This window comes from Aphelocoma coerulescens, chromosome 7 (assembly GCF_041296385.1).
Source record: "Aphelocoma coerulescens isolate FSJ_1873_10779 chromosome 7, UR_Acoe_1.0, whole genome shotgun sequence".
NCBI lineage: Eukaryota > Metazoa > Chordata > Aves > Passeriformes > Corvidae > Aphelocoma > Aphelocoma coerulescens.
The window spans coordinates 16,422,102-16,444,096 of NC_091021.1; the positions used below are offsets into that span (position 1 = coordinate 16,422,102).

Here is a 21,995-nt window from a genome sequence, read left to right on the forward strand (position 1 = left end):
GGTAGAGTTAGTGCTTCAGCTATCCTGAAGTAGTCCTCAGAGTAAAGCTGCTGCATGGCTTAGTGAAAACAGACTAACTTGGTATTTCTTCTCCTGTTTTATAAAGGCGTACCACCCAAAATTGAAGCTCTCCCATCTGATATCAGCATTGATGAAGGAAAAGTTCTCACACTATCCTGTGCCTTTTCGGGTGAACCTGCTCCTGAAATAACATGGTACTGCAAAGGGAGAAAAATTACCAGTCAGGACCAGCAAGGCAGATTCCACATCGAAACAAGTGAAGATCTAACCACCCTGATCATCATGGATGTCCAGAAGAACGATGGTGGACTTTATACTCTGAATTTAGGGAATGAGTTTGGTACCGATTCTGCCACTGTGAATATAAATATCCGATCACCTTAGAGAGCTTAATCTGTATTATTTACACTTGTATTTTTACAAGTGATTCATATATGGACTGAAATATCTGATATGTAAATATAAAAGAAAAATATTTTTTTACCTACCTGAACGAGACAAAGTCCAGAGCTATACATTATGACTTATAGTCATTATTGACCTAAGAATTTAAACCACTTTTTTCACTGACATGTACATACTGTATATAGCCGAAGTTAACGGTTATGAAGTTTTGTACCGTTTATTTTATGACATTTTGAAACGTAACTTTTGGAACTAACAGTTGGCAGGGGAAAGTTTCCTAGCAAACGACTACCCTGCTCAACATTTAACTAATTTTTGCGCCTCAACTCATTGTTGATGTCTAAGAATGCCTCAACAGGTAGAGAGGCTCCCTGTTGAAGATTACCTACACCTAAGACATGATACTGTGCACAGTATTTCATACGTGCACAATTATTTATGTTGAATCAGAAATGTAAGGCACTGGTGATGTTTGCAATTACCCTCCTGTAAGCATTGCTTTAATGTTTTACATTGGATCTGATTATGTCATAATTTTCATACCTGACTGACAATTTCTGGACAAAGTGTGAGCGGCCAGCACTTTGTTCACCCACTGTCTGTGTACTGTTTCTGACATATTGACTGCCTGAATAGCTTTTTAAAAAGTAACATCACCTGGCCATCCCCTTAATCTACAAAGCTATTTAGGTATTCAAGTGCAGCAGCAGTACCTCATCTCGGAGGTTCTTAGGGTGCAGTGATTGAGTTTGTGTGGTAGTATTAGACACCCAGTAGTCACTTCCAGGCAACTAAGCAATGAACCACAGTTTGAAAACAAACTGTTGCTACAACATCAAATACCAGCCTGCACTTCAATTTCCTTTAGTTCTCCTAATGTAGTAATAGAGCTTGGTAGCTGTTGAACCTCCTTGAGATAGAATTGTTCAATTGAAATAAAGCATGCTTTCTGCATCATAAAGTCTGTGACTCCTTTATTTATTATGCTGCTTTTACAGTTCCTGTACTACACTACAGAAAAAGAGTTGCTGAAACAAAAGATGGGGTAGAAATGCAATTCTCCAATGCAAACCAGGTAGTTAACTGTTGACAGTCCAACCATCTTATCAGAAACAGCCTGTCCACCAGCCAGCCTTGTAAAAAAACCCTTTAAAGAAAATTTTTGTCATAGATTCTTCATTGACAAAGGATAAATTCTAGCACATGCCTAAGCATTGTTCTGTTCTTATCCTTCTGTTATTTCCAGGCTTTCCTCTACATCCTCCTGGCTTTTTGGCAGCTGCAACTAATACAGACTAGTTGACCCTAATTGCCTGGGCCTACAAGTTGTCAGCTCCTGTGGGTGATTAACCAATTCTCCATCCCACAAGTCAGCTGACACATCTGTCAGAGCAAAGCCCACCTTTACATTGGGGGTTGGGGGCGGGGGTATGTTACTAGGGGAAAAAGAGTATCAAGGTCAAAGGAGCAAGTCTGCTTCTAGAATTCACTCCATAGAAAAAGCTTGAGAGCAAACACACTCACAGAAATGCAACACTTATTCTTGTAAGTGGAGCAGGAACATTAGTTAGCACACATGATTACGTGTGATCACGCATTACTGTGATTCTCAGCATGCCAAAAAAAAGAGACTCAAGTTAATCAGGAGTAAAGCAAGTAGAATGTTTAAGAACCTATTCCAGAAAGACTCATTATAGAAGCTTTTTTTATAATTTCCTATAACCCTATATATTATCAACCACTGTCTATCCAAATGATGCAAGAAAGCTAAGAAATAGCGACAAAACAGGGACTAAAGTAAAAATAAAGATTTCAGAAGAGCTAAAGCTCTGGGTCAGGACAAAACCCAAACTTTTTCAAGTGATGGAAGCAGGAAGACTTAGAAACAATCATAAATATCAAAGAGTTTAAGAGTACATGGTATTTCTTCCTTAGGGAGAAAAGTAAAAAATAATTAAAATTAAGTAAAAAAGGCTGTTTATTTTAATGTTTAAGCCATTCAAAGAGAAAAAAACCCAACAAACTCAAGAAAGCCCATCTCATTTCTTTCGATGTTTAAAAAAATCCCAACCAACAAACTCAACACAAGACATAAAAATGCATAGCTACAGTCTTGTTTAGCTAACAAGTAACTTGTGTACAGGCACATAATTAAAATTAACACTAAAAATGCACTAGATATTTAATCATCTCAGCAGAAAGAATTAGTGATAAATCTGCATGTGCAGATTTAACCATGGCCTCTTCTTCACAAAGGCTACTGGAAACTCAATCTTACATGGTCTCTACTGAGTCTCAAAACACTCAGTCGATGAAGAGGAAGAAGACCGGTGTGGCAGTTGTAAGCAAGTTCATCCTGCCAGTACCTCTCTGGCTCAACTCTGCACAGCACTTAAGCAAGTACTTTAGGCAGATGAGTCACTCACATGTCTAAAAATAGGATTTAAAATACTTAGGGGCTTTGCAGAAACACAGCTTGAATAGATAATGTTACAGGCCGACCAGCTGAGCCAGTGTTTTTCCACAAGACTGCTAAGCAAATGCTAACCTAGAGTGACATTGCTGAAGTCACAACCTAAAGCTTCAATATTCCATTTCACAGAACACATCCCTAAGAATAACATTTTTCAAGACAACAGATTAAGCAGTCTCTGGCTGAAAAGAAATAAACATTTTGAATGATTTGCTTATTACATCCAGGTCAAATATTGGGATTTCTAACTGTACAAGATGACATTTGCTATCTTTAATCAAATCTATTGTGCTACAGGACCAAGTTTAGAAAAATATCCTACCACTGATATGGAATATGAAGGTATTTGGCATTCATGTTTCCTGAGTGCTGATGCATAAGGAAAAGCTTTTAAACAAAGCTCTGTGAGCTGTACAAATCCTACTATAGAGCTAGCTATTTTCTACTAACATTTTACATGTGGCAGCCTGAGAAAAATAACTGTGATGGTGGAGACCCATAATAACACTGAGAGATTTTATTGCATTTTAGTTGGTTTTCATAGACATTTCCTTTATTCAGGTATTACATCCCTTTTAAAAGTTCATAATTTACACCAACAGGAAGAACAGCTACACTTGAATACTTAAAGCACTAGGGATGGAGCAAAATCCAAGTTTATAATTTCTGAAAATAACCTTAACAAAAACAAATAGGTGTGATTGCAATTTTTAAGGAAGGAAGAAAATTTTTTTGCAGAAGCAACCTCTGAAGTATTCCTAGCCCAAAGATTTCCTCAGAGAAAGCAAAAAAAAAGTTTAAAAAGTGAAGCTGAATTACTAAGTTGGAAGACATACAAACATTAATTTACAGTACTTTAAAGTCCCTGAACATTGTAATCTCAGTATTCACAACTCTCCAAAGCATTGTGTGTCTTACCATTATACTAAAAGCTGGTAATTTCTAAGCATTCTATTTCTACTTATCCAATGTTAGGAAATTCAGAGATATAACTGAAGTTACCACTTTTCACCTAAATATATGTCCCATGTGTATATGCTTTAAGTGATGAATACTGTTTAGAAATTTGGTTTCAGACTGATCTCTTCAGAAGCACTTGAGATCAAAACTAGAAGTACCAACTACCTATTCTGTTGTGGTGCAGCTCTCATTCTGCACTAGAATGATACAATCAGGCATTCCTGATAAGCTCTCCCCTAAATTTGGAAATGAAAAATATAAGAGCACCCAGATCTTTTTTAGTCAATGGATCATTATGATTCAGCCAGATAATTTTCAGAAATGATTTCTTAACCCCAGTTACCAAAAGTATGACAGCATATCATCTTCACTGAAATATATTTTAGGATGTTTAGCACAGGTATCTATAAAAAGGCTGATTTAAGAGAAACATATCACATATATATGCATCAAGCTGAAATGATGGCTTTGGGGACCTACAAAAACCCGAAGCAATTACATGCAAATTTTGTGCTTGGATCTGATCAGAACAACTTTTGTCTTGTGGCAGTATTTAAAATTACTACTTACTACTATATGCACTGATCAGTCTCACATTTTTTTTGCACAATGTGGAGTCCAACCTCTTTTCTTCATAGTAGTTGAAAGCAGAAGGTATCTGTCGTTGTGACATGTACTTAACACTGCAGAAGCTGGCAGAAACCTCAGTGAAATTTCAAAAAGCACCTCTGACAGCATATGATTCAAGACAACACTCACATTGCAGCATGTACTTTACTTCTCTGAACATCTTTTTTAATACTTATTTTTACAATTGTCATGTCATAGAGAATACATTAAAGCAAACATTCAGAAAAAAATGCACAAGCATGTGTGTGGCTGATATGCATATGCCAGTTTGCATGAAAACTGACAGAACTAAGCACAAATGACAGCTCTGAGCTGGTATCCACAAACCTCTTTTACAAACCATTCCACTCCACTTGAACTTGACATAATGGTTTATAAGCTGGCATTTTATATATGGCCAACAGCTCCTATGTTTTTCCTCAACATTTGGACCTATTTTGACTTAGATAAATCAACATTCCAAACATTTATAAGAAAAGCTCCCATTCCCATCTGTTCTTTCCAGCCTGCTTCAAATTATTTATATACACAAAAGGAAGACTAGTTAAACCAAATTAAAGATCTGATTATAAAAAAAGATTTTGGTATGTGCTTGAGTACAAAAAACCCTGTACATTTATTTAGCAATTGTGTAAATCAAGAACAGTAAATGGCTTCCTTAAAGTGCTCTACAGCTAAGACTTTATAGACCAAGTTCATCCCTAAACCAACACCCAAAAAATCCCCAAAAGCTTACAATGCTAACATTAATGACCTTCTGGACCAAGGTGCTAGTAGGCACTATAATACTATATTACTCATTAATTATTAAGAGAATCAGACTCTGACCTCACTTACAGTTAATGCAAATTAACACTGACGTAACTGAGAGCAGAATCCATCTTCTGGTGTATACCATCCTCAAATGATACAAAGGAGTTGCAAAAACAGATGCTCCCTTTTGTATAAATATGTAATAAATAAAACATACAGATACAAATATTCATTACAACAGCAGCTTAGAAGTCTTAGGTCTAACATTTCACCTCTTGTTTTTATCATACTTATCTAAAAACACACCTTAAGTAAGCAGAGTAAATCTTAACAGCACTGTATTAATTATTTGTGATGCTACACACCCCAGAAACAATTTATGCACATTTTGAAGCCTTTAGTAGATCTTTAGACCTTTAGTAGTGAAAGTAGGTAGAAATTTTTGATGCAAAAAAGAATAAATAAATAAAAACTATTAAATATCCCATGTTTGGTACAAATACTTCATATTAAGTTATTTTTATACATTTGTTTAGAAAAATACACTAAATATTTCTACTTTAATTGCCTAAAAATAAGGACTGGATTATGTATATCCTTGTATTTTTAAAGGCGGCAATATCAATTACCATCAAGCTGCTGGAGCAGAGCCATTAGTGCCCATTCCCACAGCCCTTACACTGGCAAAAAAAAGCCATTGTGGGGCTAATCACAGCTCCAGGTGGATGACCTGGTACAAATGACCAAGAGGCCCATGGCACAAGTTGCGTTTTCTCCAAAAAAATGAAAACTTTTTGCTGAAGTTTATAATGCATGTTTAGTAACATATCAGTCAGACCTCCACACTATTTAAAAAGAGCTGCATTTACAAATGTGGATGCTTATCTGTTAAAGCCATAATTTGTTCCAAAAAATGCACATTCAAACTGTGAAATATTAGGAAAATACTCTTGCAAATAAACTATATAAAGATAAAATACACTTCCAAGATAGTATTTATGTTATTCTATAAAGTGCAGAGAAATCCTTCTAAAAAGGGAAATAACTACTTCCTATAACAACAGTATAATTTCAGCAGCTTTTGCATAGCATTACTTATAGGAAATTTAATACTTTCAGTTGCTTCAGGAGGAAAAGGATGAGAGAGTCTCTTCCAGTTCAGATCTTTCCTTTGACACTGATTTATTTTCTTCAGGAATGGTTGATGATACCAGATCTCCGTTGACAGCACTTCTAGAACAATGAGCAGTTCCTATGAAGAGATCAATTAAGTATTTAATTTTCAATCCCTGAAAGTATCATCCAGTCTGTCAATTATTGTATTTGCAAAGTATTTCCTACAAATAAACAATCAGAAGAACTAGTCAAGTTAAAGTCTGCCTGGGAAGAGGTATAAGAGTCAAAATGCCAGCATGATTCAGAAGGAAAAACCACAGAGGAACCGGCTACTAACTCAGTCGGCCCATCTAATCGAGAGGGACTAAATTCTGATCACTATCTTTATTATTGGCAAGGCTGTATGCCTTCAGAGCAGTGCTGTTCTCTACAAAAGGCAAGGAACCACTGAAATGAACCATCTTTCCACAATGCACTGGGGGAAAAGTACCCCTGCCACTCACAGAAGTCAAAAAAAGATAATTTCTTCTGTGACAATAAGCAGGTGGCAAACAGCAGTATTCCATATCACTTACCAGAACATCATTCATGTAAGAGTCTATTAGCACAAACATCCCATTTCTAGATATGTATTAATTTTATCTTGACAGTAGTCCCATTGATTTCAATATAACTACTTCAGCTGCAAGATCCTTTGTAATATGGATGGAAGCCAGCACAAGTCACCCAGGTAACAAACTATACAAGTGCTCTGATTTATAATATAGGAATCTTACAAATAAAACTTTTTTCCTCATGCTGGTATCAATGCTAGAACATTTGCTGTAAACAGAGAAATAAATTGTACAGAAGGATTCAAAGAAAACTCCCTCCCTTTCAAACTTACTCTGAGAATCTTCTGAAAGTGTATCACTGTAAGATTCTGTATCTGAGTATGTTCTTCTGCGCCGCTGAGAAAATCGGTGAAGAGATGAACCTGGTTCTTTTACAGAGTGATTAATCCTACAAAGGAAATTAGATCTATTAGTAAGCAAAAACTGTAACAACCTACACAGATTTTATATACTTTAAATATGAAATAACTTTGGTGCTTAGATTAAATTGTGAGTATCAATGCTTTTTACTACAATAAACTAAAAACAGCACAGGCAACAATCATAATTTTACAATTGCAAAGCCTGAAAGTGGAAATAAAAATGAAGAAAATAATCTGAGAATCTGAAATACTGACTGAAAAAGAATGTTAGCATTTCAAGCTCTAATTTCATTAACTTGTCAAAACAAGCCATTTGCATAAAGCTTCTAGCATGACAAAATTTTGGTACTGTATTAAAAACAGCAGCTGCCACCGATAGGTGGTAATCTGCACCTTTGGTTTTCAAAATTAGACCAATTTATGATTTTTAATTTTTTTCCCCAAGCAAACAATTCTTCTCACATTTTGATTTTAATGCTACCAAGCTCAGGGAGGTCTTTTGAGACACAAGAAAAAAGCTTAATGAAATAGAAAATTACCTTTCTGAATAGCAAGGACCAGGGTGGCTAATGGAACGCTTCATCTAGGGGAAAAAAATTCCAAAGAACACAAACAACACCAAAAATGTCACAAGCTACTTAGCAGAACGATATGCATATCTACATTATTTGTTACTTTATTAACAGTCTTTACAAAGAAAAATGGAATTTTTTTTTTATAAAAAAGCAACCCCTCAGTTAAAAATCTGATTTAACTACATGAAAACAGATGGATTGCCATCAATATTAAAAGTTGCAGAACATTCACACAGGAAATAGTTTACTACAAAAAGATGTTACCTCCTATGTATGGAATTCCCTCTTTCACTAAAGTTCCTCACAGAGCTATTGTTAGTTGCTATGATCTACAGAAACATCAAGATATTTTTCCTTTACCAAATGGAAGTTTAAATTCCTCATTACAAAATAAAGTCAAATTCTGTCTCTTGATTCCTTGTGGTTTCTCTGCTATCACTGTCAAATCTCTATGCATATCAAAGAAAGTGATTATTTTAAATCATAATGATCAGCTTTTTAAGTAAAGTGATTGAAGATAAAGAGATGAAAGATGCAAAAAATTCCACAATACAGCTCATCTTGGAATACATACACAGAACTGAGAAAGCATTTGATTCCCATACACTGTCCTTCCAAGGGAATTAATCAAGAGTGAATAGTTATGTAAGTAATATCTTTATCATTATATATCTTTTTGTTAAATAAGGCAATGATATGTTAAGACAATCATCTTCAATTACATACACTCAAATAGCTATCTTGCTGAAGTGCTTCAAGTCACAAAGCACTTAAGCAGGAGGTGAAGTTATGTAATTTTTCTGATTAGTGTAGAGTCAGCACTCTAAAAAAACCAAACAGTTCAGATGAGGAAAAGCTAAACCTCATTCATTTATGAGATACCTCATTACAGGGCCTGGACACATATGGTAAATTACTCTGATGATGTAAAGGCTAGCAAAGACTGGGAATGGAAAATTGATTTATATTTGGGACCAGTACTGATTTATAAGATAGTCAAGATTTCAACATCATAGCACATAGCAATAGCATAGCATTCTGCCACTCCTCCCCCCAATCAAACCACCAATATGACACTTAAAAAAGATAATATTTCAAAATGTCTAAACCATTTGAATAGGTGATGGTGACACAGGAGAAACCAAGGGATCGGGGTGAGGCAGCTGGAACATTTCTGGCTTAAACTTGGCATTAGCGATCTTCACACATTCTTCAAGTGTTGTGATAAATGTATTACATGTGGCACTAAGTAAGGAAGAGGCTTCATTCATGTTCTGAAAATAAATGAAAGCACAAGCATAAGCAAGAAAAAAAATTAAAATATGCAAATACAACTCTCCCCCACCACCTCTCCCAGACACACTAATTTCCCTCATTACCACTAAGAATTTACATTTCCCATTTTATTTAATCAAATGTACACCTTACCATAAGGCCAATTTAAGAAAACAAATGTGTCAGCATTGTAGCTTCTTTCTAACACCTCAGTTTCTTTAGGGTACCAGCCAACAATGCCTTACTGCAAAGCTTGTCTCAGAGTGACTAACTGGTATCAGAAGATCATTCAGTGAAACAAATTAATTGCAGCAGGAGGTGTGAACAGTTTTATCACTCCAGAGCAAGGAGCTGCAGGTCCGTTTCACCTCCCTAAACTGAAACTTGCTCTGTTGTGACTAAACATCAACCCCCTGGCTTTGCACTAAATGAACCAACAACATTGTCCACAAGCTGCTCAAGAGTGCAAAGAATGAAGTCATTTATAATTTCCAATACTTTCATTCAAAAGCAGGAATACATTCTAGCATTGTACTTGTGCACACTCAGAGATAGATATCCACACTGCATGTTCCCAAGGCCTGGAACACTAGCTTTCACTGATAAAAAAATTGAATACTGTCCTACACGAGGAAGTAAGAATGGACAAACAAGATTGTTTCAACTACTTAAACAGAGATGCAAAACAAGACAAAATATTGTATTGTTCATACGACAGCTCTTCTGGCCTTTCAACCAAAGGGCTCAGAAACACAATTGCTTCCTAACACCTGGCACAATTACAGGTAAACCATCCAGGTACTTTACACACAGAAAATGACTATTAATATGTCTACACACACGCATTCAAAAATTGCCATTAGGTTAAGTCTCCCAACACTGGGGAGATGAATAAGGTTTAAGACATCAACAGTAACTTGAGGTGTATTATATAGTGGAATGAAAAGAAATTCTAGAATTCTGCACCTCAATGCTGGGAGGAGAGCGAGTCTCATCATGGTGAACAAATTCTTGTATTGTATGAACTTGCTGCATTAAAAGATCACAGTAGAGACGAAGTTCAGACATTTTGGTTTTAAGAGATTCATTGGTCTCACTTATTTCTATGAAAAAACATGGAAATATAAATTTATTGTATACAATGTACATACACATTGTCATTTTTAAGCACTTTTCATTTAAGTATCAATTTAAAAATCCACTTAAATTTCCACTTAATTTTGAGGAAAAGTGGCTTCTGCAATGAATCAAGAATTATACTTGAAGCAGACAATACTTTTGGATAACTGAAGCTGATTTAATTACTATTATGAAAAAGGCATATTACCAAGAAAAATAAAGTTGAAAGCTTTCTAAGCTACAATGTAATGTAGAAAAAATTATTGGATAAAATTTATGCTGACCAGAGTCGCTGCAAACAGTTACATTAAGCCACCCAAGAAAAATTACGGAAAAAGAAAATAGTTACTATAAAGAGTTACTAAAACAGCAGAAACTAAATGGCTTCACAACAGCTACAAACAATGTTTGTTCTTGTGACAACAATACCTTGCTGGTATTTCAGCTTCTTAAGATAAAAGAGGTCAATGGAGATGACTTCTAACTCTAACACTGAGGGGGAATTTATCATAGAGATGACTAGAAATAATTACAATTTATATTAAAAGACAATAATACTGACTTTGTACCACAATACTTATGTATTGTGATACATTATGATGATTATCCAAAAAAGTGATAAACTCTAGGTAACACACATACCTTTTTCTTTTTTTGTTCTGGTATCTGCTAAACAGGCTTTTGCACTTCCCAGTGCTACCAGCCATCTTTGCCTTTCAGCTGCATTAACTGCTTTCATGTAGAAATGCTGCTCCCCTGGGATGATTAGCTCCATTCTCGTGTTGTCTGTTGCATGAACTTGTGATAGAAGGAAAAAAAAATAGAAATAATAATAACCTCAATTCAGTAACAATCATTTATTAAATACTGCTCAAAGTGTTTTAAAATGCTTATGTAATCCCACAGTAATACAGTAAATCACAATGCACCACTGCTGAGTAAGGAAAAGCCCAAAGCTGCTCAACCTTTCGCTCCCTTTCCTTCACCAAAAGAACAAGATAACAAGCAAAATCAACTGGAATTGGCAAAAAAAATTTAAAAAGTGATCCTCTCCACTTTACATCACTGGTTCCATCTACACTAAAGAAACACTAACAAAAAAAAGTAATATACAGTGTGTTCTAAATCTCAAAACAGAACTCTGTTCATTATTATTTGTGAACTATAAAGCTGACACACTGGACTACAGCTAAACAAAAACAGAGGAAGAAAAACTTGTGATGCAAACATGTATGATTGGTGATCTTTTCTATTTCCATGACAGCTAAAATTTCCTCAAGCAGAAATGTATTAATTCTTACCTTTTATTTCACACACAGCCATCTTTATACTTCCTTTGCTGCCTTTGCAAACATCATCTTGGGAATCATAGTATGACAATATCCCATTGTCTAGAACAAACCACCGAGGCTGCCAACCTAGAGAGATCAAAAAAGTGAAAGAGAAAATTTAGTCTAATTCCTAAATTGTAAATCAAGTTCATCTCTTTGGCTGTTAAAACCTTAATAAAGAGGCAAACATTAAATTATTCTTGTAACACACCAGGAAGTAAACAATCTGTGCAGTCTGAAGACCAGAGCCACTCTATAACCAGACTAGTGTTATAGGGATATTCCACTCCCATTTTTTTGGGGTACAAGAAAAGCACTACTTCTGTCTTCCATTCTAGAGAAATATTAAATTTTAATTTAGCCACCATGGAATCCTGTTTTGAAGACTTTTAAATTACATACCTCTGAAAAACCACTTTCATTCAAATTTATTTTTCAGGCAGATTTTTCTAAGATTGTAGGAACTTACTTGTAAGATACAAATAAATGACTGATGTCACCATCTGCTATGCTATGTTCTCCTTTACCTACTCTATTTCAGTGAAAACTTTGTATTTCACATTTAAGTATTGACACTTTCTCCATTTCTACAAATCAGATAGCACTAAAATATCCCAGTAGAGCATAACAATTACTCTGGCCCATTATAATCTGGGTCAGCTGTACAATAGGAGCAGATTATCCCTCTATTTTACAACTCAGCACCAAACTTTAACTCCTGCTTGGTTTAGGGTTTGGAACGGCAAAAACTGTGTGGCCAAGCCCTCTACGTGTTTGGCGATATGACAGCGTGGCCCAGGGTGCTTTCCAATTGCCATGCCAACAGAGCAAGCTGAAGCCATCCAGCAGCAGTGTATTTTAACACAGGAAGCTAAATCAGGTACAGACTCTGTAATCTGCTACAGGCTTCATATTATTCACATTCATAGCACTATAGAATCATTTAAGGTTGGAAAAGATTTCCAAGATCATTGAGTCCAACCTTTAACCAGTCACCACCTTGTCAGCTAGATCAGAGCACTAAGGCCCATATCCATTTGTTTCTTCAACACCTCCAGGGATGGTGCCCATCACCTCCCTGGGCAGCCTGTTCCAATGCAACCCTTTCCATGAAGAATTTCCTCCTGATGCCCAAACTGAACCTCCCATGGTGCAGCTTGGAAGCTGTTTCCTCTCATTCTGTCAATTGTTAACTGGGAGAAGAGGCTGAGCCTGACCTAGCTCCAACTTTCTATCAGGGAGTTGTGGAGTGATAAGGTTACCCCTGAGCCTCCTCTCCTCCAGGCTGAGGCCCCTCAGCTCGCACAGCTGGTCCTGGTATGACTCAGTCTCTAGACCCTTCAGCTCCGCTGCCCTTCTGTGAACACTCTCCAGCACCAGAGTCATTACAAGTTGTAACACTAATTCAAGAAGAGTAAGACCAGGCTGCATTAAATCGGGTTACCACTCCATGACAAAGAAATAAAAACATGTAACTGTTGGTTTTTTGTTGCTTACTCGCTGTAACAGTAAGCATACATGTCTTTTTAAATGCAGAGTGGTAACTAAAAAGCAGATCCACACTCAAAAGCAGAATGATAAAAGGTACAAACACTGAAGGACAAGAATTCACACAGGAAATGCTTCAGTGTCAGCACTAATACTCAAAGAATATGCAAAGACTCTGTCCTGTAAAACGCAACTCAAAAATGCACGGATCTTTTTTTCTGCTACAGTCTGTTGCAAGACATGAACTCTATGCTGCCCTTATCTCCTAAGTCAATGCCTGCCCTATTCTGCTAAATATTCAAAACAGTCTTATTCTGCTAAAAAGGGAACCTACAGGAATGATTATTCCATCCTCACATTATGGAAAAAAACAGAAGCAAAGGACTTAAAAGGCCACGTGCCTCACAGAAGCCAGCCAAAGAACAAAAACACCTCTTGTAATTTGAAACTGGGCAGTGCTCTACATTTGAGAAAATAGTTAACAAATTTGTACTTTACAAATTCTTATTTGAGGAGGGAAAAAAAACCAGCTGTATTTCTGGCTTGTTCTTAATGAAGGAAGAAACTAAATATTTTCCACAATGCTTCAGCAACAATAACAAGCTCCTTTGCTGCTTGGTGTCTACCATTAATGACAAGTACTACAGCCTATTTTCAGCCACAAAAACAAATACTATACAGATAGTAAAGTAACAAGGCAGATGGTAATAAAATTCAAACATTTCACTAATATGATTAGATTACTTAAAAAAAAAAAAATGCTGCCCTCCTACATTCTGGAAATTGTAGGCAATCCCTGACACACTGATTTTGAAATGCAGGAGCAAATGCTCTCTGTTGGCCAGCACAAACCTAAGGAAGGGTCCTGAAGTTTGCTGGTTTAGAGTACTATTGGCTTTCAGCAGAAGTTAGCTGCATGCTGATAGAACACTCTATTGTGTGTACAGCATTCATAGCTACTGTTGAGTATTTGCTTATTAAATAACAGACTTAAAAGGGGAGAAAACACCACAAGAGTTCATTGCCTGTATCCATTTATCTTTTGCTACAGCAACGTTTTCAGTCATGTAAGTCAAAGTGACAATTTTCATTGTTTTGAAAACAAACTTGTGCTCATTCTTTCTCTCCTAACAACAACTTGTCCTCTATGTGTTTTCTCTATAGTTATGGTGAAGAAGTGACAAAGACATCAAATATCTATTTAATTACAGCACAACTGCTACCTTTTACCAGAAGGCCCATATCTGTGGACACATAATTGCTCTGAAAAATGCAAGATTATGCTCTGTACACTTCATTTCACACCGCAGCCATACAATCCTCACAGCGTGGCCCACATTTAATATCCCTAAGAACAGACTTTCACACCACTCCACACTCACAACCAGTATATGTTGAAGCAAAACTGCACACATGAAGTGCTGAAGAATCAGAGGGCAAAGAAGATGCTGTCAAAGCAGTGTAACATGAGGCACGATCAAGCACGGTACGGTAGCCAATGCTGCTCTGCTTCGGAGACACAATTAGTCCTATCACAGTGTCAGAGGAGAAATGTTTCACCTTGACACCTCCGCCTGTCCCAGAGGGAGATGCTGTCTCTATTACAGCAGAAGATCAGCCACACAAAACCAGGCAAATGCTAGCACTTGGTGCACCTTTTGTCTGTAGCGCTTCTAAAAGTGCATTTAATGAAATTAAATTAATGAAAGTTCATCATATATATCCTGGGATACAGAAGATCCTGCTGAGAGTCTCTGACTAACTCTGCAAGGCGCAATCCAGGTCGCAAGAGGGGCTCGGTAGAAGGCCAGGGCCGGGCACAGCTCGCCCGTGAGGCTGCCGGGGGCAGTCGGTTCGCAGGGTTCCGGCCGGCCCGGCCGCCGCCCGCACCGGGGGAGAGCGGGGAGCTCCTCCGCCAGGCGAGTCCCCCGGCCCAGCCCCGGAGCCGGCTTCAGGCGACCGCCCCGCCAGCCGCCCCAGGGCCGCCTCCGTCCCCCTCGGCCGCTCGCGGGGACTTGGCTCCGAGCACAAACGGCGGGCGATGTCTCAGCCAGCGCGTTACCGACAGCTCCGGCCGCCCGCAGGACGCCGGGACCCCTCCGAGGCAGCAGCAGCGGCGCACAACAGCCGAGGCCGAGCCCAGCCCAGCCCAGCCCAGCCCAGCCCAGCCCCAACCGCCACCCCCCGGGCCCGGCCCCCCCCGCCTACCCGCTAGATAGTTGGTCCACTTGTACAGGACCCCCTCCATCGCTCAGAGCCCGGCGCCGGGCCGCATCCTCCTGCTCCGCCGCGGGGAACGGGCGGCCGCGGCCGCCGCGGGGATGCCGCTCCCCTCCCGGCCGCACCGCTGTCTCCCCCGCGCGGAGGCGGAGCCGCTCAGCTCACGCGCGGCGGCCGCGGCGGCACCACCGGCGCCGCCCGCCCCGCGGGGCGCTCCGCATCCCCCATGCGCGCCCGGCCGAGCTCCCGGACCCGCCACCCCGGGGCTGCTTCCGACGTCCCTTTCACTTCCTGAGTGGAGGGGGCGGCCCGAAGAAGTGCCCGCCCCGCGGCCGCTGCCTGGGCCGGGCTCGTCCTCGCGTCCGGCGCGACTGAGGCGGAGCGGCAGCGGCGGCGCTGCCTCGGCCCCCGCCCCTCGGCGCGGTGGGGACAGTGCCACGCCGGCGGCCGCCTCGGAGTGACATGGGCCGTGGGCTAAGCCTGCTCCTGCTGCCGCTGGCGCTGCTAGCGGCCCTGACTCGGGCCGAGGGCGACACGGCGGCGGCGGAGGAGGTTCAGATAGAGGTGCTGCACCTTCCCGAGGCCTGCAGCCCGAAGAGCAAGAAGGGCGACCTACTGAACGCGCACTATGACGGATTCCTGGCCAGCGACGGATCCAAGTTTTACTGCAGGTGAGCCCCCGAGGCACCGGGTCGGAGGACGGGCGGTGGGCCCTGCCCGGCGGGGTACGTGGCACAGCCGCTCCGCTCACCCGAAGCGGGACTCGGGGCGCTCCCGGAGTGGGGGCAGCTCCGGGCCCGCACTGACCTCGTCGGAATTAGTAATTTTTCCCCGTCTCAACCCTGACTTTTCCTCAGCCGAGTGTTGAAGGATGCAGTTTCCCTAGGGTCAAGAGGGAGCGCAGAGGCAAAAGATGGAAATCAAAGACGGTTTCGCTCGAGACTGGCTGCCGTCGCCAGTGACCGGGGCCGACAGGGACTTCGAGGGCCTGCAGCCCACACCTCACATGGAGACCCCCTTTGTCAGGGTGGAAAAAAAACCATCATGTTGTCACTTGCCATGTTCTGTGCTGTAATATGCGTAGAAAAATTCGGGTTGGGAGGAGGAGGTCCTGGTAGGAATGCACATTGACAATTTTAGGCAGAAACTTGAATATAGCATGCACTTCTGCGTAGTTGGCACTGTGCACTACAGCCACATTATTACACTAGTGGCTTGCAGCCTTTTTGCCTCTTCCCCGTTGGCGGTTTCCCTTCTTGATTCATTGTGCCATCCATTTTACCGCAAAGTTATAATTTAGTCTTTTGCTTTTTCACTTTGTCCCGTCCATCTGCCTTCAGCCAGTAGCTTAGCTTATTACAAAATCCTGATTCATTCCCCCATTTGTATAATTTAAGAAAATATCAGTATAGGATAATTCTGCATTTAACAGTACCATTTCGCTTGCATTTCTTTGCCTGTTGAAGTGACTGACTTTGATACATAGAGTGTTGCTCTCTGGATGTTTTGCTCAGTCGCTGTTCAGTGTAGTGCCTCATATGACCAGAAGCTGCCTCAAGCACTGACTAGCTGAACTGGCCGAAGTGGCAGGTGAGCACACAGTACTGCAGCTGACATTGCCATGTTTCCCCAACGCACACCTGCATTCTCAGTCCCATGCCCTCCTACAGTGCTGTGAACTGCTGAAGATATTTTCACTTTCTAGTGCTCCCCACATTCCACTTCTTGGAGACTTCCTCCAGTGGCACCTTGTTTCTGGCATGCAGTGTACGTAATCAGGAAGATCAGATGTTAATGTAAGAAGTTAAAAAACAAGGCTTTTTTTTAGTTTAAAAAGGACGTTTCCCCTTACACATATGAGGACACATATTCTTGCACTCTAAACAATGTTCTTACTGACTGCAACTTAAAGTTATATTTTTGTAAAAAAATATTAAATTGATGTTACTCATACACAATTTTTTTTTAATAGTCGGACACAAAATGAAGGTCATCCAAAGTGGTTCGTTCTGGGCGTTGGACAAGTCATAAAAGGCTTAGATATTGCTATGATGAATATGTGTCCTGGAGAAAAACGGAAAGTGACAATTCCTCCATCATTAGCATACGGACAGCAAGGATACGGTAAAAAAGAAGTCTTAACACTAAACTTTGTCTTTTCTCTGTTTTACCCTTTCAAACATACAGTGTTGTAAATGTCTGTAAGAACTGGTGCTCCCATTTGGAGACCGTGCAACCGTGCAGCCCCAGTACTGCTCATTGCTACACAGCTTGAGTAGTCCTGACCACAGACCCACACCCAGGCCTTGCAGTTTCCATTAGAACTCAGTACATGCCACCCAATGTGTTTTCCCAAGTATTGCCATAATATGAATAAATGGCAGCAAAAGGAAGATCTTAATGATCTGTTACCAGCGTTATTGTATTAATCTATTAAATTCCAGTCACATTTGTTTTTTATTATTTGACTGCTACCTGTTTAGCCTTCTAATGACAATCTTCATCTTCTGAGTAAAATGGAATATAATGCAGTGCAATTAATCTAAGTAGAAATAATTTGCTTAAAATACTGCTTACATTCTGAACAGTTAATGGCTCTCATCACCACATTACACAGTAATTGCAACAGTGCAATGCATGAAATCTGATTTGAATATAAGATAATTTAATGTGCAGATTACTTTAAAAAAGTTCCAGTACAAGTTTTATGCAGTGTTTCAGCACTCAAATGTAGATAAATTCAGCTCTGACATGGGTGTAGTAGTTGCTGTGAAAAGGTAGCTCCTGCTCTATAATAGTACTTTGGTAGTGATATGTCAGAATTCAGTGCATCAGTTTTGTCTTTAATACAATTTCATACTAAAAGGAAAAACACTGATACAAATAAAAAATGTTCTTTAATACTAGTGTTAACTGTTTGTTCCAGGTAGCACTTAAGAAAGTAGTATTTTCCTACAGCACACCTGTCCTCTGTCTCACTGCATGCTGGGGAAGATGCCTGCCTAATCTTGAATTAGAAAAGATGCATGTGGCTTTTTCTAAATCTTCTAAATCGTTCCTGTATTGGTATGTATATTTGTAAACTACTGGCACTGAATTTTAGTATTGTATTTTTCTTTTGTAAGTGGTATTTAAAATCACTATTTATATTCAGATGTATTTAAAATTTCTACTTCTCTAAAGCATGGAAGGTTAAAACCTTTTGAACTCTGAAACCTGTCGTTTTTACTGTGGCTATTTTAGATGAGTAGTGTAATAGTTTTTTGTCTTCTGTTTACAAACAGTGTAGATTCTTTAGCTTTTCTTCAGTTTATGAAGGATGGGTACAAGCTCAGAATTCTGAGGTTACAATGTCATGCTCACTGGCTTTGGCAGCTTGCATGTTTACATTTTAATTTTACACTGCATGATTTCTTGATGCTCTTTTGGCACTATTTTTAGACCTCATTGGTTTGTTGCTGTCTCTTTTTAGTTCCCTTTTTTTGACAGATGCATGATACATGGACCTGTGTTTGTAGGCAGTGCTGGTTTTACATCAGGTGTCAGAAAACACTTTGATCCTGGAATAATGAATTCTAACAATTGTTTTTTTAATTCAGAGACCAAAGTATTCTAGTCATTTGGGGTTTCTGTGGGGTCAGATGACTTACATTGTATTGCTTCTTGTTGAGATGTACATTTTAAACACTATTTTACATCAAGTTCTTTTAGCATAGGTATAATTCATATGAAGTAGGTAAAACATGACATTGTCTGCTTGTTTCTTCAGACAGAAAATACATACGAGCATCGGTCTACTACTGTTATATTCTAAATCAAATTGCAGCTGTTTAATAAAGACATACATCTTAGAACCAGTCGAAATGAGCCCTGTCATATGACAGGATGTGAAAGAGTAATAACTTTAGAAATACTTGTTTTTCATGATAACCATTCACTTAATCTCTGAAAGTACCCGAATTGATATGTGATACAGTTTTGTTTCAGGCAACTACATGATTGGCAAGTTTCTTCCAAAATCATTTGTCTAACACAATCAATCTTCCTGTCTAGATGTACAACATTTAAATTCAGAGTTTAATCTGAATATTAACACAGCCTTTTTAAATAAAAAAACGCTTTACATGTGAATTTATCATACATGTTATCTCTGTCCATAGTGTCTGATTCCTTAAATGCTTTCTTTTCCTTTTATTCGTAGCACAGCATAAGATTCCACCCAATGCAACACTGATCTTTGAGATTGAACTTTATGCAGTAAATAAGGGACCTCGTAGTGTTGAAGCATTTAATCAAATAGACAAAGATGGTGACAAGAAACTCTCTGAACTTGAGGTAATATGATGTAAATAATTTGAAAGAAATAATTTATAAAACTATAGGTGTGGCTGCATCAGTTTTATCTTTAGATGAGCTGCCTCTGCTGCAGCTGATCATGTACAGTTTCTGTGTGCTTACACAAACTACACTGTGCTGAAGTTTGCTGAAATTTACTTTAATACATTAATAAGTCTCTGACTTCCTGTAGACAAACTGTAGATGTGTCTGCACTGGAATCACAACACATTACTTGTATATACCCTGTGTCCTTGAAGATAGCTGTTGAGTACTGGCATAAAAGTCACAACGATTGGACTTTTTTCTTTTCTTCTAGATAAGCCAGTATTTAAAGGAAGAATTTGCAAGAGATGGCAAAAAACGTCATCCCTCAGCCCATGATGAAATCTTAGCTGATATATTTAAGAAAAATGACCATGATGGAGATGGCTTCATATCAGCAAAGGAGTACAATGTCTACCAGCATGATGAACTCTAAGTACTTTAGAATTCAGTGTCCAGAAAACAGCCAAAGATTTTTTAAATAATAATACTTTGTTACAGATTTTTGTATTTTTTTTATAGTAGCATCTTTTTATATCTCTCAAGGTGACTGTAAAAATCTTATTTTTAACATTCAGGTAATAAAACGTGTTAGATGTTTCAAAAGAAAGAAATAAAATTGAAGTACACCATGATCTAATATTAGTGGTTCCTACAACATGTTCCAATCTACAGTATTGCTCAGTAGTCTCTCATTTGGTGAAATACTGATGAAAATAATTATTTCTGTTCTATTGAGCACACAAAAGTTACAGTAATCTTTAACATAGCTGGAACATAACTGATGAACACTGCACAATATCCCATAAAATAAAAAGGGAAAAGAGAATCCCAAGAATATAACTCTCTAAGACCCCTGCAGGCTCCTAGCCTAGCTTCTTGAGGAAATGCCATTTGCAGCAATTAACTATAAAAAGCCTTAAAATAGGTGAACTCTTGTCTATGGAATGATAAGATAAAAGCAAAAATGTTTTTAAAGCAACTTAAAATGACCTCATTGATGTAATACTCACATAAAGACTTTGGTGTTGAAGAAAAAGCAGTATTTTAAGTGAGTTTTTAAACTTTGACTTAATAAAATTATCAAGTTAGCCAGTTTATTCATAAGCACCAAGTTAAAAATCTACACTATCATAATTTAATTGAATGAGGTCAAAGATGATGGGAAATACTATATATAAACATAAGTAATTAATTACTTGGTCATCATTCTGGTTTTCCTCTCTGGAAAAATACGAAGAAGTAGCAATAATTAACAGACATAACTTATATCTGTTAACTGTTCTGGCTGTGCAGAACACATTGTAACACTTGTGAAACATACTTCACTCCTCCCACATGAAAAGCAATGGCTGTATTCATTTCAACATGTAATAATCAGATGTACACAGTCAAAGTGGCAGCACAAGTGAAAAAAGCTTCCATACCTGGGTTATCCTTGAAATAATTTTAAAAGGTATAAAAAGGTTTTTTGCTTTGCCGGTGTAAAACAGTGTGGTGAGAGGTTTAACAGTGCCCTGCCCTACAGCACACCCAGTCCCAGCCCTGGACACAGCTCTCTGGCGTTCCAGCCCTCGACAAGACTCGGTTTCCTGAGGCTGGGATGTACTTGTAAAAGTTCTTCACCCCGGAAGTCTTGTTGGAGTGTGCAGTTCCATTATTTTCATAAGCTTCCAAAACATTTTCTGCTTTGCAGTTTTTTTCTGAGCACATAAAAGAAAGTGAAGAGCAGCTGTGACATAAAATCCAGCCACAGCAGCTGGACTGGCTGGTACTTTTTAATAATCTAAACAAACTTGATATACGGCAACAGCACCCTAATATGAAACTCCCATCCATAGTTTCAGTTGTTCCCTTCTGTAACTGAAACACTAGACTGAGCTAACTTTTAGCATGTTTTTTAATCCGATACTTCAATTAAACATTCATGAAGACACTAAATTATTAACAAATATTCTCATTTAGCCAGTGTAGAGAAAGGCAACATTTTGGGGGTTTAACAACAAGTTTGTGTAAACAACTTTTAAGTTCTAGCATATATTTTGACATTATGAAAATACTATTTAAAAGTATGTTTTTCATTATCATGATGATGAGAAGTTTCTAGGAAAAACAGCAATGTCGGGGAATGCACGTGCATTTTAAAGTAGAAGGTCATTGACTGTGAAGCAAAGAATTTGAAGATAACAGTGTAATAAAATGTTTTGCACTTTCACTGTTTCTCATTTTACAATTTGAATCATATTTACTAACTCTGAAAAGTTTGTGGCACA

General features: G+C 38.7%; 3 protein-coding genes across 22 annotated transcripts in view; 2 read left to right on the forward strand and 1 right to left on the reverse strand.

Moving 5' to 3' along the window:
- The window catches only part of LOC138112916 (titin-like), a 241,572-nt gene extending 240,185 nt beyond the window's left edge, over positions 1 to 1,387 (forward strand). For all 20 annotated transcript variants that reach the window (XM_069020545.1, XM_069020525.1, XM_069020531.1 and 17 more), the window contains one exon: positions 107 to 1,387. In XM_069020545.1, the coding sequence (XP_068876646.1) occupies positions 107 to 405 (299 nt within the window). In that variant the 3' untranslated portion in view covers positions 406 to 1,387. The remainder of the gene's footprint in view (positions 1 to 106) is intronic.
- Positions 1,388 to 3,400: 2,013 nt separating this feature from the next.
- PLEKHA3 (pleckstrin homology domain containing A3) lies at positions 3,401 to 15,611 on the reverse strand. The gene is made up of 8 exons (XM_069020547.1): positions 15,331 to 15,611; positions 11,605 to 11,721; positions 10,946 to 11,101; positions 10,151 to 10,287; positions 9,019 to 9,183; positions 7,874 to 7,917; positions 7,245 to 7,360; positions 3,401 to 6,494 (listed from the first exon to the last, which is right to left on the reverse strand). The coding sequence occupies exons 1-8, from the start codon at positions 15,368 to 15,370 to the stop codon at positions 6,367 to 6,369; spliced, it is 903 nt and encodes a 300-aa protein (XP_068876648.1). The 5' UTR covers positions 15,371 to 15,611; the 3' UTR covers positions 3,401 to 6,366.
- Positions 15,612 to 15,683: 72 nt separating this feature from the next.
- Positions 15,684 to 21,944, forward strand: FKBP7 (FKBP prolyl isomerase 7). Its single transcript, XM_069020549.1, has 4 exons — positions 15,684 to 16,013; positions 17,315 to 17,466; positions 19,544 to 19,677; positions 19,997 to 21,944. Exons 1-4 carry the CDS (start codon positions 15,805 to 15,807, stop codon positions 20,156 to 20,158), a joined length of 657 nt encoding a protein of 218 aa, XP_068876650.1. The 5' UTR covers positions 15,684 to 15,804; the 3' UTR covers positions 20,159 to 21,944.
- The last annotated feature ends 51 nt before the right edge of the window (positions 21,945 to 21,995 follow it).